This window comes from Zea mays, chromosome 10 (genome assembly GCF_902167145.1).
Source record: "Zea mays cultivar B73 chromosome 10, Zm-B73-REFERENCE-NAM-5.0, whole genome shotgun sequence".
Classification (NCBI taxonomy): Eukaryota; Viridiplantae; Streptophyta; class Magnoliopsida; order Poales; family Poaceae; genus Zea; species Zea mays.
The window spans coordinates 150,084,065-150,111,385 of NC_050105.1; the positions used below are offsets into that span (position 1 = coordinate 150,084,065).

The following is a 27,321-nucleotide window of genomic DNA, read 5'->3' on the forward strand; positions in this document are numbered from 1 at the left end:
ATGCTCTGTGTGGACTGTGGTCGCTGCCTGTGCCTGCCCACTGCATGCATGCATCTTCTTTCTTCCACTGCTCAACTGCGCTCCTTGTCTCATCTGCTGGCTGTTACGTCCGTGTGAATTGTGGTCACACACACACTACAGCTGAGCCCAAGTACAAGGCCTATCTGTCTGTTAGCACTAACCACAGCTGGCCTGGCCTGGCCTGCGCCTACTTCATTAAACCTGGGTGGGTGCATCGAGTTGTTCCTTAGGCTGATTGATCCTTAGAACTGGGGCAACTTGACAAGGAAGCAGGCAATTTGCCACTCCACCCTCCCTCCCACAACACTAAAGCTGAGTTCAAGAACAATTCTTCTTTGTTGCTGTAGTTAACATGGACCACAACGATGTTACTGCTCAGCATGTTGGAGAGGCACCCTTGTCCCTCCCAAGAGAGAGCAATGTAACCTTCAGAACCTCCCACACACCGTGGCAGCAGATTGGAATAACAACCTATAAGCATAACATCCATCATATATGGTATAGCATAAGTTCAAAAGATTATGATGACAATAACTGAGAGAGTATTTATTTACTAACACGAATCTGCACTGTTGGCATCTAAGCATTTCGGCTTGAATTTAGCTGCCTTTCTGTAATCTCGAAAAGAAAAAAAAAGAATAGACACATAGTTTTGCCCCAAGTTTAGCGTTTATGGGAAACATTTGACAGAGTACCCAATAACGTCTGTCTCAGCTATCAAGGTACCATGAGTCCATGACCAGCATTTCATTGGGAGTTTCAGAGAAACTACCAAAGTACCTTGACCAATATTTAATCAGGAGTTTCAGATGTGGCATTGCCCAGATACACGGAGTATCAAAGAACCTATCAATTACACTAAAATACGCAGACCTCTAGGGCCTTGCAAAATGCAGTGCATTCCAGACCATGATGTGAGTGATCTGTTTAGAGGTATACATGTCCTGGTGTTCATCCTCTGATTGCAATGTTTGATAACAGTCCAGACATTGCTGTACGACACGGCAAACTGGAGAGGAAATTCAGCTTTGTTAGTGATGATGGAATGCTCCCATTGAGATCAGCGTTTCGAAGCTTGCCATGTTTGACAACTCATAAGGAATTGGCCCTGATATGTTGTTCCAGCTCAAGTCCAGCACATGAAGGTTGACAGGATGGCCAAAGCTTGACAAGATTGGCCCAACAAAGAAGGTGGGAAGCTGCTGACTTTGATTGTACTGCAAAACTTTGCTAGTTGAATTCTTCTTGAAGATAACGGGAGGCCCTCTGTTGGTGACTGCTCATTCAAGCCATTGGTTGGAACCAAAATCCTCATCCATGTGAAGCTCATGGGAAGCACCCCACTGAAGGAATTGTTTGATAGGTCAAGGTACAAGAGATTCATCAGATTCCCTAGCCAGGGTGGGATATTCCCATTTAACTTGTTCCATGAAATGTCCAGAGATTGATATTTTCCAAGCCCTGCAGCCAAAGCGGAATTATGCTTGTGAGTAAGCAGTTTGCAAGGACAAATACCTGCATCGAATCCATTAATGCCATCGACTAGCATTGCCTCATCACCACGGGAATTCCCGGTAACCACCAAACTTGAGAGGTGTTAGATGCCTATGCATGTGTTCTTGTTGTATTCAGTTTCATATATAGAGTTCTTGTTAGATGTCTATGTATGTGTCCTTGTTGTATTCGGCCTTGTATATAGAGTTCTTGTTCTACATAGTCCCCATCCTATATCGGTGTATATATTTGGGCCTACTAGCCACATATTAAATATAGCAGTGACGGACGCAGGACGAGAATTCATGGGGGACCAAAAAACCATGTGGCAAAATTAAGCAAGATCGAAAACTAGTGTTGCATAGAATTCAAGTTTCATATCAATACACGATACAAGTTAAAATAAAAAAAACAATATAAACAAAAAAATCAAACATGTCGCTAAGTTCTTGTTGACCGAGTCGAAGCCGTACTTACATGTCCAATGTTTATCTCCTTGAACGGCAGGGGCATCGGGAAAGGGACGGTGTCAGGTGGCCTCTCCGACAAGAAGCTAGGGCTCGCTGGTTCACCAAACTCGCCGACCGCCGAGAATGGGTCGCATCGTCGCGACGAGCGAGATGGGACCTGCCAGATGTGTCGGCGTCGTGATGATGAAAAATGGGGTGAGGGTGTCAGGAGGGTTTGGGGTCGAACGACGTCGCGTGTCGGGAAGGAGGCAGCGGCAGGCGGCATCGGGGCAGACTGGCTCGAACGACATCAATTTTCAGTGTGTATTTGACAGAGGACAAGTTTTATAGCCAGAAATTCTACTGTTCATGATGGAGAATCTGAACAGAAGCAAATAGGCACATTGCTTAGTAGGCACATAGAATAGAACATAGGCTCAAACTTGCTTGTTTGTAAGCATACCTCAAAAATTGTTGGACGCTTGATATATAGCTTCTCCTATCATTTGTTGTGCTGAAAAATCTGGTTATACTCATCAGCTTTCTTAGTGCCATGAAAGAAAGCATGTCATGCAACAGAAATAAGTTCATAGCAACTTAGGCATTTTCTGACCAAGTCAACCCCATTTCCATTAACAACAAAGGCAACCTAACCATTTAACACTATTTCATTTTCATAACTATCCAACAGTACCATGTTTTCCATTATTCTAAGTAACTCATCACGACAATCATCAATGCGTGTGTGGCATTCATCGTCTGCAGAAAACACATGTACCATTTTCTCAATCTCAATCCAGCTAAGCCCAGGCTCCTTTTCAATCATGAGCCCTCTGATCTTTCTCCTAATTTCAGACACACTATCCCATTTTCCTATAGAAGCATAAAGGTTTGAAAGCAGTATATGTGTTGAGAGATCATCTGGATCCAGCTCCAGTGCTTGTTCAGCAGCATGAACACCAATTGACAGATTTTTAAATGTCACACTAGAGCTTAGTAGAATTCTCCATAGCTCAGGATATCTCTTGGCAGAAGGGGATTTATTAATTAACTCAACTGCTTCCTCCAATAAACCTGCCCTACTCAACAAACTCACCATGCTAGTGTAGTGTTTGAACCCTGGTACAATGCCGTCATTTATCATGCAGAACCAATAAAGCTTTCCTTTCTCAACCAGTCCACAATGGCTACAAGTAGAAAGGAGTGAGATGTATGTTACATGGTCAGGTTGCAGATCACTACGAATCATGTCACCAAATAGTTTGAATGCCATTTCAGAATCCCCGTGGTTGCCATATCCTCCTATCATAGCATTCCAGCACTTCAAATCTGGCTTCTGTATGGTGCAGAAAACAGAATAGGCACGAAGAAGAGTACCATTTTTCGCGTACATATCAACAAGGCTTCCAGAGACACAAATATTTCCTTCATAGCCACTTTTTACCACTTGAGCATGGAGCATTTCCCCTTGCTTAAGACCTGCAAGATCTGCTGCGGAGTTCAAAGCACTGCTAAGAGAGAAATTATCAGCCTTGTGCCCAACCTCCAGCATGCCAATAAAATATTTCAATGACAATTCTCCTTCACCTAGTGCAGAATGGCCAGCTACCATCTCAGTCCACATGATAACATCTTTCACCATAACGGAATCGAACAAAATGTGAGCAGACTCTGGATCCTCATTTGTGAAATACATATTGAGAAGTGTATTCGCAACAAAGACGCTGCTCTCCAACCCAGCCTTGATCACACAAGCATGAAGCGGTTTGCCGCTACACATTGCTGGTAAAGAAGCAGCTGCAGCCACCACTGCCGCAAATGTGTACTCATCTGGAGCCAGCCATTCAGAGGACACAGCCTTGAGCTTCACAAAGGCCTGCACTGCGGTCCATCCGTCCGCAACGCCAGAAAATCCAGAAATTATGGTATTCCATGACACCAAGTCTGGTGTTTCGATCCTCCGAAACACAAGTACTGCAGTGTCTAGATCACCACAGCAGCAGTACATATCAAGCAGCGCATTATGCAAAGGCAAATCAGGATCAAGCTCCTCTGATTTCACCACCCATCCATGTAGCGCACGCCCATGGTGCAAGTCCCCAGAGCGCCCGCACCCACTCAGCACCGAAGAAAGGGTGCTCTCTGTAGGCGCCAGCCCAGTGCTCACCATCCGGCAGAACTTCCGCAGGGCGCGGTCCAGGTAATCGTACCGTACGTTGCAGTGCATCACGCAGTTCCACGCCACCACATCCGGCGTCATCATTTCGTCGAACACCTGGTTAGCGTCCCTCGGCGACCCGCACCCGGAGTACATCTGGAGCAGCGCGGTCGGCACAATGTCGCTGGCGAGGAAGCCGAGCGCCGAGGCATGCGCGTGTGCCGCGGCCCCCGCGCGGCCGTCGCGCAGTGCGCCGGCGGCGCGGAGGACGGCGCAGAGGCTGGGGGCGGTCGGGCGGAGACCCGACGAGTGCAGGCCGCGGAAGAGCCCGAAGGCGTCCTGCGCGTGCCTTGGGGTGCGCGAGAGAGCGGAGAGGACGGTGTTGTAGGAGATCACGGAGGGGCACGGCGTGGAGCGGAGGAGGGCGAGGGCGTCGGGGACCGCGGAGAGGCGGCAGTAGAGGGCGAGCAGCTGGTTGACGAGGAAGGTGGGCGGGCGGGGCGCGGACGGCAGGGACGAGACCACGAGGAGCGCGTGCAGCGCGCGCGCGCGGCGGAGGACGGCGCGCGGCGGGGAGCGGGTGCCGAACAGCGCCTCGGCCGCCGCGGCGAGCGCCGGCTCCAGGTTGTGGAAGCCGAGGCGCAACGACATGGAGAGCGGCACGCGCGCTGGGGCAGTGCACGTGCGCGCGCAGTGCTGCACGGGTGTCCGACAGTGCCGAACCATCTTGCATTTTAGACAATAGTTCCTGCACTGCACAACCCTCGTTCTCATAATTGAGGACATATCCTGTGCAATCACTCATTTTGGTGCAAGCGTGCAATCAAACTATCCAGAGCATCCAATCTAGATCCAACGGTTTCATATGGAAGGGGTTAAAAGTAAAATAGGTACCATGTTTTAGATGGAAGGGGTTAAATATAAAATAACAGTCATCATTAGATCTAGATCGGATGCACCAGATCGCTTGATTGCATGCTTACACCAGGATAAGTGATTGCATAGCATATTTTCCCCTCATAATTCATCTATAATTTCAATACACGTAAACAAAAAAATCATCATAATTCAGTTTATGCATCGCATACCTATATAAATTTATATGTCCACATCCATTGAATTCACGATTACATAACTACATAGAAAATAAGTTCATACAATGCCATATCCTGACAAACGAAGTCTGTGCAACAACTGCATGCAGCATAGAAACAAAGATGTCACTAAAGGTTGACCACCACCATCATCTCGTTGATTATTTGAGTTTTGAAAGCTACATCCACCACTAACGAATAATTGATTCGCCCATTGATTCACTGGATCATAAACCAGTGCATCCCCCTCGGCCCTCGGTGCCGCTAAGTAAGGAGTTCCAAGGTCGTGGGTACTCAAGGGAGACGTCCGTCACAGCTAGGGGCTCCGGATAGTCAGGGGGGCATTAGAACTTTCTGGAATCCTATGTGTTCAAGGGTTAGCCACCTTGGCGTACTTCTAAATAGGGCTAGACGAAATGCTCGTGACTCGCTGGCTCGCTCGGTTCATAGTCAGCTCGGCTCGGCTCGTTTAAACTTTTTCACGAGCTGAGCTGACAACCTAGCTCGGTTCGTTAACGAGCCAGCTCGCGAGCTAAACGAGCTACCATATTCCAGCAAAACAAAACTATACGCATATCATTTACAGAATAATTGATGAACATGTTATATATATGTGAGGTGCCTATGGCTTATGAATCAATATAATAATTAATGAACTATGTCTATGTGTTAATTTGGTCTATGCAAATATAATTATGGATTAAACTGATGAACATGTAAGTGAATTATGAATTAATGAGTGATGAATTGTGCTAATTTGGTGTTATATTGACGTGGTTTGTGAAACTATGAATATAATTACTATTTCTATTGTTAAATTAGTTTGAAATTAACTAAAAATAATTATTATATATATTTTATTTTTGTTCTGTTCTGGCTCGCTAGCTAAATGAGACAGCTCGAGCTCGTAAACGAGCCGAGCCGACTCTATGACTCGTTACCTTAACGAGCCGAGCTGGCTCGTTAGCTTAACGAGTCAGCTCGAACTCGAACGAGCCGACTCGTTGTCCACCATTACTTTTGAAGTGGTGAAAAAAAAGAGTAGAACATCTGGACAACAAATGTTTGGGTTTCCGTGTCCAATTAGTCAGAAAATGGAGTCGCTACTGTATACAGTTACATATTGGGAGCAATGCAACCCTGTCCGGTGACCGGGGGTGGGGGAGAAAAGAAGAAATACATTCATGAGCGATCAGAGAAACAAAACATGGAACGCCAGCAGCCGTCCGATATTTACAGGTCATTTGCAGAGACCAGGATCCACTGTCTGATACTCTGGTCTACATGCTGGATAACGGAAACAGAAACAGCAGCAAATAGCTTGCGGCTCTCGAACCACAACTGCAGACTTCTTCCAAATGCTTCAAGAATTGGTGGGCAGGCAGGCTGGCAGACGGGTTGGAAACAATCAGGTCACTGCGAAAACATTATCTGGAAAGCAGTGACTGTTCCTGGCACTTGGTTAGAGTATAACATGCAAGACTTCCTCAGCAGCACGTTTACAGAATTGCAGGAGGGGTCCGGCCATCTGGTCCTCTCATTTTTCCCTGGGTTTAGTAGACTAGCTTCATGGCTCTTGCTTCGTATGATGGGAAATGCTTGTTGTGCCATATGATGCAACCTTTCAGGATAAGATAATGTTACTTAGACATAATTGAGAGCCTGCTGTTAACGTCGCACAGAAATATCAACCATCTCTCCTGTTTGCTAACAGATTGTGTGTTCTTACCAGTCTGTTCAGTTGAATAAGAGAATTTATATGGTCTTCGTTTATGGATAAAGGCAATGGGGGCATCTGACTCATGATACCAGGCGTTTCGCTCATTCTGAAACAGAGTACATAAGAATAGACGTTAACATCAGTAGTGCCAGGTCTCAACTCAATGTTGTAATCAATTGCAGAAGGTTTCAAAACTCAATGCGGTACCTGCTTAAAATTGTTTTGATGTTGTTACTCGTGCGGAGAAAAAGATCTGTGTTCTCCACTGTCTGCAAGAAAATCAGGCATGAAAACAGTTATGATCAGTTGGATTACTAAACTTATCATGTTTTTTTTTCTAAAATGCATGGAAGCTACTTTAGTCCTTCATCAAACCAATAAGAGCGACATGTTCCAACAAGTTATATAATGATAGACACATTTATTTCACATGATATCATCAGATATGAATATTCTTGATGCAACAAATATCAAAACTAAACATCCAAAGAACAAGATTAAATCACGGTCCCTGAAATGTTAAATGAAACTCAAAGTGGTGGACTTCGATGTGTTCATGGTTGTACACAGGCAGTGAAAACGAAGCCAAAAGCACCTTTACAGCTTATATTACAGGTCATCTAAGGCATCTACTCTTTATTGATTAATTCTACATTTTCCATTTAGTTTCAATGTTTCATCCTGGATCCAACTAATAACAACTATAGCGGTAAGAGTATAATATCCATTTCTGGTGGAATCATGGACAAAATAGTGATGTAATTTTAATAGACGGTAATTGTATGACTAACAACCATAATTAAATATGAATAATTTACAGGTACCATGTACCATGTGGCTGACACTCAAGAGTATGAAAAGGGCAAGTGTAGACCATACATATGACATGTATAAATAAAAACAGACCTTGAATGTTTCATTATTTGCAGAAATCTGGTTAAGCAACTGATTATTTTCCTCCAGGAGACGCTGGGTTGCACTGTCGACAACAGGAGCTGCTTCAGAATGCAACCACATGAGTATTATTAGAAGTAAGATCACCATCAGATATATGTATGCAGGTCCACAACAATGAGTTTTCTTTTATATTACTCATCATACTTTCACAGAATTAATAAATAGAAATGGACTTTGATGGAAGAAACCAGACCAACAATGTATAGAAAGATGCAGTTACAAAAGGAAAGTCCACTTTTTAATTTTCCATAAAGATAGATGAATCTTTATGAAAAAAAATACCTACATGCTATAAATATGCATTGCATCATTAATAAATCCCAAAATTTCTTAATGTGCCAACTTACTTGAATATTACATAGGAGGACAATAGCAAAAGAAATCTGGGTGTATAGTGTAGGCATGGTAGCAGGTTATTTGTGTTATATGGAAATGACCTTTCATAGCTATAGTACAGCCCTACAAATTTATCTTTAAAGCAGCGAGTCACTTGCTCATCCAGTTGTGGCATATCCAATGGCAGTATAAGCTTGTCGCCATGAAATCAGTAAAGCAGATCCCCTAAATGTGATAGGGAATGGGACCAATACACTTTTCTGGTCGGACAGATGGTTAAATGGGAAGATGATACAAGAGTTCCCCTGAAGTTGTCTGTATGGTGGGCAGCAGATCCATTTCTTCAAGAATTGTTGCTCAGGCACTGGATAATTGGCAATGGGTTAGCGACATTGTGAATCCCTTATCTTTGATTGGGCTGCAGCAGTACTTGCAGTTATGGGATGCTTTAAGTGGGGTTGTGCTTACCCATGAGGAGGATAGACATGTGTGGGTGTATTCGGGCTCTAGGCAATTATCCTCAAAGTCTTGCTATAAGGCGTTTTTTATGGTAGCTATTTCCTTTGAGCCATGGAAAAGGTTGTGAAAGTCGTAGGCACCCCCTAAATGCAATTTTTCCTTCTGTTGGCAACAAGGAATAAATGTTGGACTGCTGATAGGCTTCAAAGAAAAGGATTACTGCACCCGGTGGTATGTCCTTTATGTGACCAAGAACATGAAACTATCCTGCACCTCCTATGTACTTGCAGTTTTGCTAGACAGTTTTGGCATGCTATCTTTTCGTCTCTGGGGATGGGCCATCTCACTCTTGATAGAGATGTGAGCTCCTTTGTTGTGCGGTGGGGCAAGGTGCATAGAAAAGTGCACAAACAAATCAGAAAGGATATTCATAGTATCATTATTCTGGGGGCCTAGTGCTTATGGCTCCATCGCAACAGGGTTGTTTTTTATGGAACAAGTCCTTCCTTGAGGACAATTCAAAGACTGTTTATGGATGGAGTGGAGTGTTGGAGTAGAGCTGGTGCAAAGCAGCTTGAGAGCCTTTAATAGGGTCAGGGCTATTTCAAGCGGCCGGGCGGACAACACTGGTGAAGTTTGTTCTATCGGCCATTCCGACCTATCTCCTTATTGCTATCAATGTCCCTCAGTGGGTTATTAAATCAATTTATAAAATTCGGCGAGGATTTCTTTGGAGAGGAAGAAAGGAGATTAATGGTGGTTGCTATCTTGTTCCATGGGAAGTTGTCACGAGGCCTCTGAAGTTTGGCGGGCTTGGGATCCCCAATCTTAAATTCAAAAGCTAGGCTTTGCAAGCAAAATGGTTATGGTTGGAAAAGACGGACCTGAGCAGACCTTGGCATGGGTTGTCCCTCCCAGTGCAGCGACAGGTTAGACAGTTTTTTGATTTGTCGGTATTTACCATTTTAGGGAATGGTGCTACTACTCTCTTCTGGTCGGATAGATGGATTCATGGGAATACTATCCAGGACATTGCCCCTCAGGTGGTGGATATGGTTGGCCGCTGTTGGAACTCGCTCTCTGCAGCAAGAAGGCCAACAAGGGTGAACGGTGGTGACAACAGGGTTACGCGCACGGGGGCAATAGCTCTGTTGATCTAGCCTCTCACGGGCACTGTGCGGGGGTATTTATAGGTATCTGAGTGCCCAGCGTCTTGTGTTAAGGACGCATGTGCCCTCAGACACCTATTTTATCCCCAGAATATTCCCATAAAGCAGGGTTACAGACCGTAATTACAAGTACTCCTTTACAAGTCAGGCCCGTAATACAGAGGCGGCCACGCGGGGCCCGTTACAATGGGCCAGATCGCACGTGGGCCTTGGGACTGAACGAGGACGCGCCGTGGAGGACGTCGCCGCAGGCCTTCGTCAAAGTGCCGAGTCTTGCGAAGGGTGTCCCTGCCCGCTTTGTCTCTGTCGGACCAGCGGCTGCAGCGAAGGCCTCGAGCGAAGGGTGGCGTCTTTGCCTTCGCCCCAACATTTGCCCTCCGAGGGACCAGTTCGACAAAGTCACCTGGTGCCGAAGACGTCGCTAGATGGCGGAGACGCTGCCCTCGCTCGAAGTGGTTCCGCGGGGGTTTTTGATGTGACCGTTGATGGACGGCGTACTGTTGGATTGCGGGTTTCCCGAAGCGTCGCGGCCTGTCGGATTGCGGGTTTCCCGAAGAGCCGCGCCCCGCCTATAAAAGGGGGGCGGGGGCGGCGCTTTTTGAACTCTGCCTTCCGCGCTCCGTAAAACCCTAGCCGCCCGCCGTCTTGCTGCTCCTTTTCCTCCGCTGCTCCCTTAGCTCGCCGGCGTTCTGGCTCGAGTGAAGCAGACCGCCCGCCGCCGACGACGGTACGTAGCAATGCCATCCTCTTCTTCCTCCGCCGACGCCGCGTCGCCGGCCGCCGCCTCGTCTGAGGAGACGTTGAGTAACGTGGAGGTGGAGGAGTTGCGCGCCGGCGACTCTGTTGAATTTGGTGTGTCACGGATGACGTCAGCCCGCATTGAAGATATGCAGCGGTTGGGCTACTTTGGCGGCGGGGTCGCCCGTGCTCCGGGGACGGAGGAAGTCCCCGAGCCGGAGGGCGAGTTGGTTGTTTTCGAGGCGTTCTTCGTCGCCGGACTCCGCTTGCCGGCGCACCGTTTTGTCAGCGAAGTCCTGCGTAGATTCAGCGTTCAAATACATCAGCTGACACCGAACGCCATAGTGGCGCTGGCGAAGTATGTCTGGGCGACGACTTCGTACGGCGGACAGCCGTCGGTTGAAGTTTTTGCGAAGAATTATTGTTTGCATTGGCAGAAAAGGATGGTTGAGGACGGAGTTGCCCAGTTCGGGTCATGTACATTCACGCCGAAGACCGGCAAGACCACAATGCCAGTAGTGGAGTTGGTCCCGTGCGCCCGCAACAAGTGGGGCAATTGGAATGAATTTTGGTTTTATGTTGCTGAGGCTACTGTCGAAGGCCATGAAGGGCTCCCCGTGTCCTTAATGTGCTCTCACTATTACTCTGCGTATCCACCTTATGAAGTGGCAGAAGAGGATGCAGACGAAGGGGCCCTTCGGTGCGCCGCCGGTCAGAGCAGCGGTCGAGATTTAGTTGAAGAGTTCGTGGCGTACGGGGTCTGGCCCTTGGCGCACGGCTGGGCGCTGGGCGAAGTATGCCCTCGCCAGATGCCCTTTCACGGAGGGAGGGTGGTGCGAAGTCCTGCCTTCGCACTGAATTTGCGAAACCGTGACCCGGCCGCCTTTGTGCGTGATGCGGAGGGCTTGGCGGTGCGGCTCGTGGGGCGTTACGTGCCGAGGACGGAAGGCCAGCGCAGCTTTGACATCCGCGGGTCAAATGAACGTTTGAACAGGGTCTTCGAATTAAATCAACTGCCGTACGACGGTTACCCTGGTCAAGACGAAGCGGACCGCCGTGGGAAGAAGCCGGCGGTGGAGACTGGAGGCGACCCTGCGCTGGTGGCCGCCGCCTCCTCGAAAAAGAGAAAATTAGGTACTGCGATGGGAAGACTTGGGGTGTCTGATAGTTTCGCTAGAGATTTGATGAGGACGTGTGCGGCCCCGGGGGAGAGGATGTCTTCGCCCGAGCTCCGGGAGTCTTCGGCTCGGATGCTGAGGGTTACCGGGGGTTGTTGGCCTAAAAACATTCCTATCCCCTGCGCGGCTGAGGAGGACTGTTTTACATCTCGTATGGTTCATCGGTGGAAAGTTTTTCCTTATGGGCGAAATATCGGTCATGTTGTGTGGGCAGTGATGGACAAGGATCGCCAAGGCGCGGCGCGAAAACGCCAGGCGACTGTGAGGGTTCACGAAGCCCGGCCGAAAAGGCATCGGGGAACGGCGAAGGCTGAGGCCTCTGGCGGAGGCAAGCCGCCGCTGCCGACGAAGGTGGGCGCCTCCGCGCCTGGCAAGGCGCCGGAGACGACGGTGGGCGCCGGAGGCCCCAAGCTGTCGAAGGTGGTGCCGTCTGCCAGCGGGGTGGCGGAGGCTGCGAAGGCGGCCCGATCGCTACCGCTGCCTGGCAAGCGCGTTGCCGACTTCGGCACCGAGATTGATGTGGACGACTATCTTGGGGGTAAGTATATATGAATATATATACCTCTTCTTTTTTTTTTTAATTGTTGACGCGTTGCAGGGTCGGACGAGGGCCCGCTTGCTCTAGTTGTGCCTGGCGCGGCGATCGCGACGGCTGCGCCAGCGCCGAAAGCGGGGGGAGAGACCCTTGGCGCCGGAGGCGAGGTGTCTGCCCTCGCGCTGGTCAGAGACGAGGCGGGCGTGGCGACCCGTCGGCTGAAGGGAGCGACGGAGGCGTTGAGTCGAGCGACGGAGGCGCTGAGTCAGGTCCGCCGAGCTATACATTTTTTTTTTACGCAACGACCTTACGTGTGTTCTGCAGGTGGCTGACTTCACCAGCCGCACTGCGTCGGGGGCCCTTACGGCAGCGTTGTCTGCCGAGGTCGAGAGACTTCGGACGCAACATGCGGACGCTGTCCGTGAGAAGTCGGCCTCCGACAGCAAGTGCCGCAAACTGGCGGAGAAGGTGGCCGTCCTTGAGAAGGAGAAGGCTGACCTCCGGCGCCAGCTGGCGGGGGAGAGGAGGGAGGCCAACGAAGCCATCGCCAAAGAGCAGGCTGCGCAGGCGGAGGCCAGGTTGGCGCGGGCGAAAGGCAATATCGCCAAGGAGCTCGCCGGAGAGCTGCAGCGGCGGCTTACTGCCCAGGAGAGCCGCGCGGAGGGGGCCGAGGCTGCGATGCGAGCGGAGGCCGAACGGACGCGCACGCAGCTCATGACTTCATATCGCGAGCTGGGTGTGCGGACGGGTGACTTCGAGGTGCCGGAGCGAGAGGCCGGGCTTCGCTGCCTGGAATGGGTGCAGGAGGAACTGCAGGAGCTCCCCACTGTCTTGGCGGGGTTGATGGCGTTCACCTCCCTGGTCACCTGCGAGGCAGCGATGAACGCGCTCTCTCGCGAAGGCTGCCGGCACTTTGAGGCCCTCGACCAGGTGGATGAGGATTTTGGGCGTGATATCTTTGAGGTCGAAGACCCCGTGGTGAAGGAATCCGCCGGGGCCCTCTATGACCGGATGTGGGGTTCATACGGTCGTGAGGTGGTCCGGGCGCGGGCCGAGGCTGCGAGGGCTCAGGTAACGCTGTCGTTTGCCCGGCGTGTGCTGGATGCGGTCTGTGCGTGTGTTCGCTGAGTTTTTGTGCGTTTTGTTTTAGGCGGAGCGCGGCGAGCGGGTGGACGACTTCGGGGCGCTGAACAGCGAGCTGCCTGAGCCGGAGACGACCCCTGCGGAGGCCGCGACTGGAGTCGCCCCGGGACCTACCCCGGAGACTGCGGAAGATGCTCCGGGCGCTCCTGCATCTGCCGCGGCCGGCGAAGACCTTCCCCCAAAGGTGGCCGAAGGCGCGCCAGATGCCCCCGCAGCTGCTGTGCCGAGCGCTGAGGATCCGGCAGAGGCTGCGGCGGAGGCTCCCGCAGCGGCCGGGCCTTCGCAGGTGGCGTAGGTGGTGTTTAGGGTTGAGGGATTTTTGGATGTTGTACTGAATTTTGGTTGCTGCGCAGGTTCAAGATTTTGGGCCTGCGCACGCAACCGCTACCACTGAGTTTTTGGCGGCTTCGACCGCGGAAGATGGAAATGAATGTGGTGGGTCTGTTTCTGAGTTTTTTGATGTTACTGACTCTGGGAGCTCGGTTGAGTGGACTGAGGAGTCGTCGGAGGAGGACTTGGATTATTTTGCGGCCTTGGACGTGGCTGCGGCGGAGGCTGCACCACATGCTGCGGACGCGCCAGGCGTGCCCGGTCCTAGCACCGGGCACCGACGACGAAGGGCGGTTGCAAAGCGTAGGATTAGTGCGGAGGAAGGGGCTCGGCTTCGCGTTAGTAGGGCTGGCCGGCAGGAGCTGCTGTCTTTGCCGGCCGCCTCGGGTGTAGGGGAAGGGGAGCTGCGAAGCCTTTTTGCGGGTGAGGAGCTTAGGATAATGTTATTTAATTATAGAGAGATGGGGATTATTCCTAAGGTTGAGCCGATGTAGGGCGAGGTGCCCTCGCTTGTGTATGTGTAAAGGCTTGTAAAATGGAGTTGTGTGCCCTCGCGTGCCTGTGCCTGCGAGGGCGCTGTGTACTTTGTCTGGTGTGATTGATTGATTGGTCTTGCTGTTGTTTCTGCTTTTTGTTATACTGTGCTGGCTGCGCCCTTAGGCGGTTCCTGCGATAGACTTCGGATTTTGCGCACTTGTTGTGCTAAGTCCGGCTGCACCCTTAGGCGACTTCTGGGCGGATAGTCTTCGCGATAGACTTCGTTTTTGCGCACTTGTTGTGCTAAGTCCGGCTGCACCCTTAGGCGACTTCTGCGCGGATAGTCTTTGCGATAGACTTCGGATTTTGCGCACTTGTTGTGCTAAGTCCGGCTGCACCCTTAGGCGACTTCTGCGCGGATAGTCTTCGCGATAGACTTCGTTTTTGCGCACTTGTTGTGCTAAGTCCGGCTGCACCCTTAGGCGACTTCTGCGCGGATAGTCTTTGCGATGGACTTCGTTTTTTGCGCACTTGTTGTGCTAAGTCCGGCTGCACCCTTAGGCGACTTCTGCGCGGATAGTCTTTGCGATAGACTTCGTTTTTTGCGCACTTGTTGTGCTAAGTCCGGCTGCACCCTTAGGCGACTTCTGCGCGGATTGGTCGCACGCGAGGGTGGCTAGCGCTTAGCCTCGCGGTGACTTCGAATTGGTCGAATGCCGAAGACCGTTGTTGCGGTCTTTTTTCGACACATGCTTTTGTGGGGGATTTTTTCTCACATATATTACATGGCTCCGCCTCGTTAAAAACCTCACCCCCCGGGAGGAAAAGAGTGCGGGCCGGTACAAGATTGTTTGCGGCGAATTACAAGGGCGAAATCGGCCCTAAATGGGTCAAACAAAAAATTTGCGAAGGTTGTCGACGTTCCAGGAGTGCTCTAGGTCCTCGCCGTTTGGCGTTGTGAGCCTGTAAGCACTGGGGGAAGCTTTTGACTTGACTATGAAGGGGCCCTCCCACTTGGGCTCCAATTTGCCCTTGGACTCCGTCCGAGCTGTTCGGATGAGTACGAGGTCCCCCTCGCTGTACTCCCTCGGGATGACTGCACGGTCGCGCCATGCTTTGGTCTGGGCCTGATATTTGTTCAGGGCCTGTAAGGCGAAGACCCGGTCTCCGTCAATGAGATCTTTTGAAGTTGGCTCATCCACGTCGGGGACGGCTGACGGAACTGTACGTGGGGACCCATGCTTTATTTCTTGCGGGGTCATTGCCTCCGATCCGTATAGAAGGCGGAAAGGAGTGAACCCGGTTGCTCTGCACTCGGTTGTGTTGAGCGCCCAGACTGCCTCTGGTAATAAATCGGTCCACCTGCCTTTTCTTTCATCGAGGAGCATCTTTTTGACAGCTGTGAATATTTTCCCATTGGCGCGCTCCACGACCCCGTTGGACTGCGGATGATAGACTGAAGCGAAGGCAAGCTTGGTGCCGATGGAGAAACAAAAATCCTTGAAATCTTGGCTGTTGAACTGCTTGCCGTTGTCGACTGTTAGCTCGGACGGTACTCCGAAGCGGCAAACGATGTTCTGCCAGAAGAATTTTTGGGCAGTCTTTGATGTGATTGTGGAAACAGCCCTCGCTTCAATCCATTTGGTGAAGTATTCGACGGCTACGAAGGCGAACTTAAGGTTCCCCTGAGCGGTGGGCAGGGGCCCGACGATGTCCAGGCCCCAGCGCTGGAGGGGCCATGTATGGGCAATCAGCTTTGTATATTGCGAGGGGTTGCCTGACCGAGGGGAGAACTTCTGGCAGGCTTCGCAGGACTTCGCGACCCGATTTGCGGCGCAGATCATTGCGGGCCAGTAAAACCCTTGACGGATCACCTTGGCAGCCAGGGCCCTTGGCCCTGCGTGCGAGCCGCACGTGCCGCTGTGGACTTCGCGTAGGATCTGCATGCCTTCGGTCTCGGTGACGCATTTGAGCATTGGCTGGCTGACCCCTTTCTTGTACAGTTGGCCTTCGATCAGAGCGAAGTCCCGGCTTCGATGTCTGAGGCGCTTTGCCTCACTGACGTCGGCTGGATGATAGTATCCCTGTAGGAACAGGGTTATTGGTGCCCTCCAGTCTTCTGTCATGATTAGGTTGACTGTACGGTGGCCTTCGCTATCATTAGTGATCTGGAGCCCTTCGGGGCTCCGGACAGCTGGAGTGCCGATGGTGTGGAAAAACACGTCGGAGGGCAGGGGCTCGCCCCTGGCGGCGGCCTTGGCTAAGGCATCGGCCTCCTCGTTCTTGGCCCTATCAACATGCTGTAGGGTGAATCCCTTGAACTGTCTCTCGAGACTTCGGATAGCCGCGAGGTATTGCATGAGCGCGGGGTCTTTTGCTGCATAGTCTTTCTCGACCTGACCAGCAACTATCTTGGAGTCTGTTTTGATGATACATGTGGTGACTCCGAGGGCCCTTAGTTTGCGGAGACCGAGGATGACTGCTTCATACTCTGCTATGTTGTTTGTACATTTGTCAGATTCCAGAGCAAAGCTGAGGCGTGCTGCGTATCTGTGTTTGACTCCGGCTGGTGAGGTTACGACTGCAGCGACGCCTGCCCCCGCATGACACCATGCACCGTCGCAATGGATAGTCCAGACCTTTTCTGTGGATGGGTCCGGCTGCGTTATTGGCCCTGTCCAGTCGACGACGAAGTCTGCCAGGACTTGCGACTTGATAGCTGTCCTGGGCTCGAAGCTGATGTGGTAGCCGGAGAGTTCGGCTGCCCACTTGGCAATCCTCACTGATGCCTCCGGGTTCCTGAATAATTCGCCGAGCCCCCTGTCTGAGGTGACTCGGACCTTAAATGCTTCAAAATAATGGCGCAACTTGCGCGAGGACATGACAACTGCGTAGGCAATCTTCTCCAGCTCTGTCATGTTGCATTTGGACGGTGTCAGGACTTCGCTGACAAAATAGACAGGGCACTGTTTGACTGCGCCCTCGACTGTCTGCTCCTGTACCAGTGCCGCGCTGACCGCGTGCGGCGAAGCCGCGACATAGAGCAATAAGGGGAGCGAGGAGTCTGGGCTTGTGAGGATGGCCAGCTCCGCCAGGTACTGTTTTAATGAGGCGAAGGCCGCTGCTTGCTCCGGTCCCCAGGCGAAGTCTTTCGCGCCGCGGAGTGTTTTGAGGAATGGAAGACTTCGCTCGGCGGACCTGGAGATGAATCTGTTGAGAGCGGCCATCCTGCCTGTCAGGCGCTGGACGTCCCTGGCCGACTGCGGAGGCGACATATCGACGATGGCCTGGATCTTGGTTGGGTTGGCCTCGATGCCCCGGCGGGACACCAGGTAGCCCAATATCTTGCCCTGGCGAACACCGAAAACACACTTTTCCGGGTTTAGGCGGAGTCGTGCATCTCGCATGTTCGCGAATGTTTCTGCCAGGTCGGCGAGATGGTCCTCCTTATTTTTGCTGGCGACGACGATGTCGTCCACATATGTGAATATATTTCTGCCGACCTGCCCCTCGAGCACTGTTTTGGTGAGTCTGGAGAAGGTGGATCCGGCATTCTTGAGACCCTCCGGCATTCTGACAAAGCAATAGGTGCCGAAGGGTGTTATAAAGCTGGTGCTGGCTTTGTCTTCCTCCTTCATGTATATCTGGTGATAACCGGAGAAGCAGTCGAGGAGGGACATGACCTCGCATCCGGCCGCGCTATCGACTATTTTGTCGATCCGCGGCAACGGGAAATTGTCCTTTGGGCAGGACTTATTGAGACTGGTGAAGTCTATGCACATGCGCCATTTTCCGCTTTTTTTCTGCACCATCACAACATTGGAGAGCCACGTGGGGTAAGCCACTGGCTCGATGAATTTAGCCTCCAGGAGGCGATGCACCTCCGCCTTGGCGGCCTCTGTCTTCTCGTCTGACATTTTGCGAAGCTTCTGCTTTTTGGGTCGCACCGAAGGGTCAATCCCCAAGCTGTGCTCAATTATGGCTCGGCTGACTCCGACCAGATCGAGGGCAGACCAGGCGAAGACATCTTTATTCTTGGCCAGGCAGCAGAGAAGTCTCTCTTCTTCGAGTGAGGTGAGGTCTTCGCTGATAGTTACTGTCTGCTTGGGCGTGGCCTGATCGAGGGGGACGGTCTTGGTCCCATCTTGGCACTGCAACTGTGCCTTGTCGTGCTGCTTGTCGGTTGGGCTGGCCGGCGCAGGGACCTCGCGCTGGGTCGTGAGACAGTGTACGTTTCTCTGACCGGGCACGAAGTCCCGCTCAATGTTGCGCGCCGTCTGCTGGTTGCCGTAGACTGTGATGGCGCCTAGCGGGCCTGGTATCTTCATACATAGGTACAACCCGTGGATGGCGGCTTCGAACTTGTTGATGGAGCCCCGGCCCATGATGGCGTTGTATGGATATACCATGTCGACAATGTCAAAGGTTACTTGCTCACTTCGGGCATTGGGCGCTACACCGAAGGAGAGGGGCAACTCTATCTTGCCAACTGGGAAGGTGCCCTTGCCGCCGAAACCATACAACGGGTTGTCCGAAGGCTTCAGCAAGCTGTGGCTTATACCCATGCGGTCGAAGGCGTGGAGGAAGATGATGTCCGCCTGACTGCCGTTGTCGACTAGGACTTTGTGTAAGTCCCAGCCTGCCACGCTGCAATTGATGACCATAGCGTCGATGTGGGGGGCGCTGCGCAGGTCGACGTCTCGTGCGTCGAAGGTTAGCGGTATGTGGGACCACTTCGTCTGCACGACTGGGCCGGTGACGGCGACATGGTTGATGCTGCGGTAGTGGTCCCGCTTCTGCCGCTTGGTGTCGAAGTCAGTGCTAGACCCCCCTGTTATCATGTGAATGACTCCGCGATATGGTTGATCGGCGAAGTCTTCCTGCTTTGGGGCATGGGGGTTGTTCTGATGTTGCTGGTGTGGTGGTGGGGGTGGAGGAGGTACGATTTGTACTTCCTGATGGTGTTGGTAAGCGTGGTGCGGTGGATGCGGAGCGGGAGCGTGAATATATGGTGGAGGGGGTGGCTGGTAATTATGCGCGACAATTCTGGGGTTGTCGGCTGGCTGCGCCCGCGCCATTCTGTCTCTGGTGGCCTTCGTCTCGGGGCAGTCTTTGGTCTGGTGGGCGCAGTCTTCGCCGTGGAAAAGGCAATAGAATCGGCGCGGCGGCTGTTGCGCCCGCCCTCGACCCCTGCCGCGAGTTCCGTTTCCGCGGCCCTGAGGGGGATATTCCTGGCGGCGAGGGGGATCAGCAGCAGGCTGTTGGTTGACGATGTTGTGCACTTGCTGTTGACTGCGGCCATCTCGACCGGAGTCTGGTTGCGGAGTCCTCGTCCAGGTGCGGCTGGACTGCGGGGCATCTTTGGGCTTCCGCTGTGACTCAACCTTGCGCTGGTGGAGCTCTTCGGATTTGGCATATTTTTCGAAGAGCTGATATAGCTCCTGCAAGCTCTTTGGTGGATCTCTGATACAATGGCTGTAGAGGACGCCAGCCCGAAGGCCATTGATGGCGTAGTGGATAGCGATCTGATCGTCGACAGAGGGCAGCTGTGACTTGAGTGTTAAGAACTTGCGGTAATACTCACGCAGAGTCTCTTTTTCCAGCTGTTTGCAAAGTGAGAGCTCGGCCAAAGCGTCGGTGTCTGGACGGTAGCCTTGGAAGTTGAGGAGGAACTTGTCCCTGAGACTTCTCCACGAATCGATGGACAGCGGAGGCAATCTGGTGAACCAGGTGAGTGCTGGGCCCTCTAGTGCGATGATGAAAGACTTCGCCATTGTGGCGTCGTCTCCTCCGGCTGATGCAACGGCGACCTGATAACTCATGATGTACTGCGCCGGGTCGGTGCTGCCGTTGTACTTGGGGTATGCCCCCGCTCGAAAGTTAGCCGGCCAAGGCGTCACTTGTAGGTGTGGCGCCAGGGGACTTCGCTCGTCGAGGTAGTTGACCCCTTGGAATGGCGCGCCGTGCTGGGAGACGTAGTCATGCTGGGGGAAGCGCGGGATCTCCGGCTGCGCCCGGTGTTGCAGGGGTGGGCCATGCTGCCGGCCGAGGTGGCCTTCGCGCGTGTCCTCCGGTTGTGTGCGCTGTTGGAGGGGTGGCTCTTGCTGTAGACCGAGGTGGCCTTCGCGCTGCATCAGCGCGATCTCGCGCTCGAGGTCTTGGGCTTTCTGCTCCTCGTCGCGTATCATTTGCCGCACTTTGGCTAGTGCGGACACACGCTGGCGCTTGGCCTCCAGTATCTCTTTCTGCCTCTGGAGATTGCGGTTCCTGAGGCGCAGGGCGCGCAGCTGCAGCTGTTCTTCTGTTGAGACGCCGAGGACCTCGCCGTCCTCGGTGAGGTCCGCGCCCTCCAGTGGGGCGAAGCCTGGGGGCGGCTGTGACTGTCCTTCGGTTCCGCAGGTGCGGAAGGTGTCGTCTTCGCCGGTGTGGGGAACATTGTCTTCAGTGGGCTCTTGGTGGGTGGATTGGGTGAGGACGAGGGCCTTGCCCTTTCTTGCGGCCAGCAGTGCTGCCTTCGCAGCCTCGTCAGCCTTGGGGTTAGCTCTCTTGGGTGCCATCGCGGGTGGTTTTGTCGTAGCACGAACGGTGGGCGCCAAATGTTGGAACTCGCTCTCTGCAGCAAGAAGGCCAACAAGGGTGAACGGTGGTGACAACAGGGTTACGCGCACGGGGGCAATAGCTCTGTTGATCTAGCCTCTCACGGGCACTGTGCGGGGGTATTTATAGGTATCTGAGTGCCCAGCGTCTTGTGTTAAGGACGCATGTGCCCTCAGACACCTATTTTATCCCCAGAATATTCCCATAAAGCAGGGTTACAGACCGTAATTACAAGTACTCCTTTACAAGTCAGGCCCGTAATACAGAGGCGGCCACGCGGGGCCCGTTACAATGGGCCAGATCGCACGTGGGCCTTGGGACTGAACGAGGACGCGCCGTGGAGGACGTCGCCGCAGGCCTTCGTCAAAGTGCCGAGTCTTGCGAAGGGTGTCCCTGCCCGCTTTGTCTCTGTCGGACCAGCGGCTGCAGCGAAGGCCTCGAGCGAAGGGTGGCGTCTTTGCCTTCGCCCCAACAGCCGCAGAGCGTATTCTTCCAGAACTGTGGCACAGGCTCTAGATAATTGGCATTGGGTCAGCGACATTCGTGGTCCTCTTTCCTTGAGAGGGCTGCAACAATATTTGTTGTTATGGGATACTTTGGGAGAAGTTATGCTTTCTCAAGATGCTGACAAACATGTATGGATGCACTCTTCTTCTGGGAAGTTCTCCTCGAAGTCTTGCTATAAGGCTTTTTTCATGGGATCCATTTCATTTGAGCCATGGAAACGTTTGTGGAAATCCTGGGCTCCCCCAAAATGCAAGTTCTTCCTCTGGTTGGCGATAAGGAATAAGTGTTGGACTGCTGATAGACTAAGAAGGAGAGGGCTGCAACACCCGGTTGTTTGTGTTCTATGTGACCAAGAACAGGAAACAATGCAACATCTTCTGTGTACTTGCAGTTTTGCCAGGCAATTTTGGCATGCTATCCTTTTCCCCTTGAGTCTAGGGGCTCTCACCCCTGCTGTTGATGAAATCTCCTTTGCTGATTGGTGGAGGAAGGTGATTAAGAAGGTGCACAAAAACAGAAGGAAAGGCTCCAATAGCCTCATTATTTTGGGGTCATGGTGCTTATGGCTTACTAGAAACAAAGCTGTTTTCGATGGAGTGAACCCTTCCTTGAGCTCTGTTAAAAGTTTGTTTCTGAATGAGTTAAGTTACTGGGATAGGGCTGGGGCTAAGCAGCTAGCAAGATTTGGTCTTCCTGCTATTATTAGTAGGGTCTAGAATGTGGTCAAGTGTTTTCGGATTGCCCTATGGGCATTGAATTTTGGTCCTCTTAGACCTTTTTCCTCTCTTAATATAATGACGTGCAGTCCTCCTGCGCGTTCGAGAAAAAAATTGTTGTGGCAGATAGGGTCGTCCTATTGCAGCATGAGATAAGGATAGAGTTCCCTGTTTGTTTGCTGTTCTGGTCTAGTTTTTTCTTGTGTTCTTTTGCCTTGTTCGGGCATTGTATTATGGTCCATTTTAGACCTTTCTCTCTTAATATAATGATGTGCAGCTCGTTTGCACGTTCGAGAGAAAAATCAGTAAAGCAAACTAGTCCTACCTGCAAGTGTATTTCAGCTATAACAGGTCCTAGGGAGTAGGGATATATGCTCAGGGATAGGGTATCCATAATCTGACTTTGCTTAATCAGGACCATGGAAGTGCAGAGTACGATTTATTTCCATGTAAGAATATGCTACAATAAAATGAAGTATGTTGCATAATCTTGGAAAAATGGAAAACATCAACTTCTACTTAAATCATGTAAGACCATGATTAAACAAACAGATCAACCAGTGGAAAACATATTGTAAAGCTCCAAAGGCATGACACGTAAACAAGGTCCACGTCACTAAATTAAGAAACTACAGAGAGTAATGATCAACCACTGATTTCTGACATTTCACCCCACTCACGGTCTAATGAGATTATTTTTGTGACCTTTTTTTTACTAAATAGAACATAAGACCTTAAGACCTGTCAGATGAAGTCAAGATGATATTATGAACAGATGGTAAAAAACAAGAGACGGACGGAGGCTAACCTTCTTTGGGAACCTGACTTTGTTGATTTGGATGCTGCGTTGATACCGAAAAGGGGATTACATTGGTTGTAGGTGTCATGTGAAAATTAGCTATTGGGACTGATGCAACCATTTTGTCCTGGATTGGCTGTTGAGAAACTTTGTTAGAAACAATATGATTGACATCAAGAAAAGAAATAGAGAAAAGATTAGGGAAGTGAAAACATCGCTGATAACAAGAGTGATTCGAATGATCTACACATAAATTCAGAACTACCTTCACGTCTCTCATTTTTTTCCCTGTGTAGAATCCATCAGGTTTCTTCCTTCTCTCTTTACCCTGCTATAACCAAAACAAGTCAGCAGACCATCGTGGCCTACCTTATACTAATGCAGGTAATAAAGGAAAAGTGTTGGCAAAACAATGTCAGAACAAAAATATGCAGCAACCTCCAAAATAATTCCCCAAGACAGCACTCCCAGCTGTCCAATATTGGAAGCCTAGGCCCAGGATGGGTTCTCTGGCCAGGCAAAGCCTGGGAAACACTCCCAATTCCCATACAAACATGCCATCAACATGTTTACATACAGATTGAAACTCTCATGAGCATCGCATAAACTTCTAGCCAAGAAAGCCACCATTATATGCTATACTCTATCTACACCTGGTGATTGGTCACCAAGTATAAGTGTATATAACTTCAAAAGCAGTATCCAAGTTCCCTTCTTCCAAGCCAGATTCTAGGTACAATATATGATGCCAGATAAGCAAATAAACTAATGCACCCCTTGATATAGGAAATAGAAAGAAAAGAGGGAAGGCCAGAAGTGTGTTCACAAGTTGCAGATCTTATCATTCTTTTTTTCTGGCAAAGCTAAGAATGTGTTCACAAATGGAGTGAAGAATAAGGCCAGAATGAACATTGGAATAAACAAGCAAAGAGGGGAAATATCAAAATATCTAAAAGAAACGACTTAACTGTAGCCCAGCAGCATCGCAGCGCAACATCCCTGATGGTTCTGTTAGGAAGCATAGCTGCTATCTTAATGTACCTCATGATACTAGGTTCACGAGCATATCTGCCAATGGTGATTAAGGAATTAAAATTGGAAAGGAAATGAATAGTTTCTCAGATCAAATATGTCAAGCAGACAGCAGCACTTGTCAACAACTAATACACTAGAGTTTTGTGGCTCGATTGGTGATGGAAAAAACATGGTCACAAGGCACTAGAACGTGGCTACAAAGAAGTGCTCATGGAGAAGACAAGTGCCGTTCCACAGTAACCTGAATAGCGACACAAGCACAATAGAGAAAGTTCAATTTTTAACTCAAAACCGACCAAGTAAAGGTCTGGTTGCGTAATAATTGCTTTAGGTTCGTAATTGGTGCTCCACAACCTTGGAACACATTAAAGGTGCGAAAAGAAAGCAAACCAAGTTCCATATGTGCAACAGTAGAGAAAAGTACAGTACAGGCAAAAGCAATTCAGGAAGCAAAATGGGGGAATGAATTAACCTCACAAGCCCTTCATTCAGTATGTCTACCTCACGGTCACTCCAATCGGAAGGAGAACCAGTGACATACTTATACTTGGGCGTCCCAGTGCCACGGAACGCATCCCCCGACGAGTTCATTAACGGGGCAACCCCCGGTGCGTTGCCGACGACCCCTGTGTTTGGGGAGAGGAACAGCCCGGCGTTGCCACTGCCCCCACTCACACTCCCCGGGGCCATGACCATGCCACCGGTAGCGTCGTCGCCGCCGCCGATGCCGACGTCGCTGTTGGACTGGAACGAGAGCATGTGATGGTTGTACAGAGAGGCGGTGATCCCCTGGTGAAACCCCATGCTGGAGTCAGCTGCCATCGCACCGATAGCAGCTGAGAAATCACCGGACCGATCTACCCGCCCATAAAAACGCCAACCAAATCCAAGAGGAACCCGAGGCGCTCAAACCAGGATCAGCGGCCTGCAACAAATCGAACACAAAAGCAATCAAACAGCAGAGCGACACGAACTTGTCAGTGGGGAAGCTCCCCCAGCCCACGAACCCTGCACGGGCACCGAGGAAACCGCCCGCCTCGGGAGCCGTGCCCCGGCACGCCGGGCTCCCGCTGGAGCCTTGCATTTCCCCACTCCCGAGGAGGATCCGATCGAGACCCTGGGCGAGTGGGCGGCGGCCGGAGAGGGCCCGAGCCGGCCAGCCGCCCCCACCCACCGAAGCAACCACCGCAACCGGTACGAACACACCCGCGGGAATCCGGGCCAACTCACCGCTCAGTCTCGGCCGGCTTCGTACCCCAATGGCGCGAGGCCGTCGACCCTCCTCGCGCGTCGACCGCAACACGAGCCACGGCCTCTCACCACCACACGGGGATGCGGCGAGAATTCCAGCCCCCGCCGAACGCAGCAGCCGCAAGTCCAGTTCCAATTCCAATTCTAGCTCGGCTCGCTGGGGGCGAATTCACGAAGAAAACCGAATCGAGCAACGAGATGCTCCTGTCGCGTGCTAAATAGAAGATCGGCGCACGCGAAGCCAGTCGAATAAAACTAACCCCCCTTTTTCCACGGCCCCGTTTGATCTCCCTTATTCTCTTCTCAGTGAAAAAGAACACCACGCCGCCAGAAAACAAAAAGAAAAAGTCGCGTCGGTTATTATTATAAAATTCTCTACCGCTAGGCTTCCTAGATCTAGTAGGCCCTCCCATCCTAAAAATAAAATATTTCTATAAAAATCTCTACTACACTATAAGGCTGAGTCCAGTGCACAGCCTCCCTCTCGCCCCTGCCACGTCAGCTCTCGCCTCCACTCTCGCCCCTGCTACTCCAGTGTACAGGCTGCAGCAGGCTACAGCCTCAGGCTATAGTCACGTCAGCTTTTCTATTTCACTCAGGATAAACTACTATCCGTACATATCCGCCCGTTTTCACTCCTAGGTGGACCAACTGGAATGTGCCAACTCACTCTCGCCTCGCGCTCTCGCCCGCCGCGCCAGCGCGTCGCCCCGCTCCCGCCCTCCTCTCGCCCGAGCACGCTCTCCAGTGCAGGCGAGAGCGAGGCGACAGGCACGTTGTCGCCGGGCGACGCGGCCATCGCCCACTCCCGTTCTCCCGTCCCTCTCCCGTCCCACTCTCGCCCCCGTACGCTCCTCTCGCCCGTGCTTCCCGCCTGCACTGGCACCAGTCTAAACATGTAGGGTTTGTTTGGTCAGTGGTCAATTATGTCATATTTTGTCTAGGTTTAGTCGTTCAAATTAAAAAAACTAACATTAGACAGAAAAGTTATGCAAAGTGGGATAAGTTAGCCAACGAATCAAACATGCATGTAAAGTAGAGTCGACAATGTGCATCGTACTGCACCCCCCCCTCTCCGTCGATGGAAGGTCGCCAATCCAGGATGCCCTCGCGGCCGACCCCGCTCTTGTGATCCTCGCTCCCTTCTAGCCCCGCCAATCTCGTGCCTCCTCCAGTGCCAAGAAAGGCATCCGCCGTGATGACCGCACCCCGGCCGATGACCCCGCCCACTGTCCTCACCGGACCCCAAGCTATTCGAGCGCGAGCCATGTCAGTACACCACTATCAGGAACATTATAAGTCATATCATTACATGGTGTTATATGTTGTTTTCTACGAGCATAATGTTTTTCTACCACAACATCACTCTGATTTTTAGATTTAGAAGCGAACCCCTTGAATAAATACACATCGGCATGTGCTATTAGCTTTCTATATAGAGATTAAACAACCTGATTGTCCATGAGTCATCATCACTATTTTCAGCTAAATTCTTTTAATTCATTCGTCGACTTATGTTGAATTTGGTTGGTTCTTGCAAACTTGTTAGTGATAACTGGATAGAGCCACCTAAAAGATAAAGGAATAAAAGGTATACACCTCTTTTATTTTTTAGTCATGACACACTATCTAATACTTATTTGGCCTTATTTGAATTGTCGTTAGTAGTTACTCTCGGTCTACGATGTTAAGCAAGCATTTCGCCAAGGTACACCAGCGAAGCCTTAGAAGTAGGGAGCCAAGGATTCCAAGTATGCCGCACTTGTAAGTATCTTACCTGACTTTTCATTTTTGTTAGGCATGATTTCCGGTTGTTCAATAACAAAATGTTAAACGAATTGTACTAAATGTTAAATGATTTTCAGAATTCAACCAGTTTATATTTTTCATAGCTATGGTGTAAGAATATAACATGTTTGGATAAAAGTGGCTATGGCAGGTAAATAACTCTAAACTCCATGTCTAAATTGTTTTTTATAGATTTTGGAGCAGCAAAAGAGATAATCCAAAAAATTGTACTGCAACTCTGAAGTTATAGTGTTTAGCAGACTATGGTCAGCTTGTTCTTAAAGTTTTGCTGCGGAGCCATGTCAAACTTGTCCTGTGAGCAACTTTAAGAGACTAGAGAGATCGTTTTGTAAAGATAAATTTTTCTATT

General features: G+C 50.9%; 2 protein-coding genes across 10 annotated transcripts; both read right to left on the reverse strand.

The window, feature by feature from the left end:
- Positions 1-543: 543 nt before the first annotated feature.
- LOC103642187 (pentatricopeptide repeat-containing protein At3g50420) lies at positions 544-4,875 on the reverse strand. 3 transcript variants are annotated; one of them, XM_035963583.1, is made up of 4 exons: positions 3,552-4,826; positions 2,428-3,472; positions 1,993-2,345; positions 544-1,482 (listed from the first exon to the last, which is right to left on the reverse strand). In XM_035963583.1, exons 1-2 carry the CDS (start codon positions 4,771-4,773, stop codon positions 3,465-3,467), a joined length of 1,230 nt encoding a protein of 409 aa, XP_035819476.1. In that variant the 5' UTR covers positions 4,774-4,826; the 3' UTR covers positions 544-1,482; positions 1,993-2,345; positions 2,428-3,464. The 3 variants fall into 3 exon arrangements, with proteins under 3 accessions (XP_035819476.1, XP_020401486.2, XP_020401487.1); XM_020545897.2 differs by having other exon boundaries at positions 2,428-4,875; XM_020545898.3 differs by lacking the exon at positions 1,993-2,345 and having other exon boundaries at positions 2,428-4,826.
- Positions 4,876-6,248: 1,373 nt separating this feature from the next.
- Positions 6,249-25,589, reverse strand: LOC100273567 (uncharacterized). 7 transcript variants are annotated; one of them, XM_008663390.3, is made up of 9 exons: positions 25,143-25,589; positions 24,385-24,837; positions 23,846-23,945; positions 23,143-23,205; positions 22,887-23,013; positions 7,843-7,931; positions 7,144-7,205; positions 6,946-7,042; positions 6,249-6,837 (listed from the first exon to the last, which is right to left on the reverse strand). In XM_008663390.3, the coding sequence occupies exons 2-9, from the start codon at positions 24,732-24,734 to the stop codon at positions 6,784-6,786; spliced, it is 942 nt and encodes a 313-aa protein (XP_008661612.1). In that variant the 5' UTR covers positions 24,735-24,837; positions 25,143-25,589; the 3' UTR covers positions 6,249-6,783. The 7 variants fall into 7 exon arrangements, with proteins under 7 accessions (XP_008661612.1, XP_008661610.1, XP_008661608.1 ...); XM_008663388.2 differs by having other exon boundaries at positions 23,143-23,208; positions 25,143-25,585; XM_008663386.2 differs by having other exon boundaries at positions 7,843-7,934; positions 25,143-25,524.
- Positions 25,590-27,321: the final 1,732 nt, after the last annotated feature.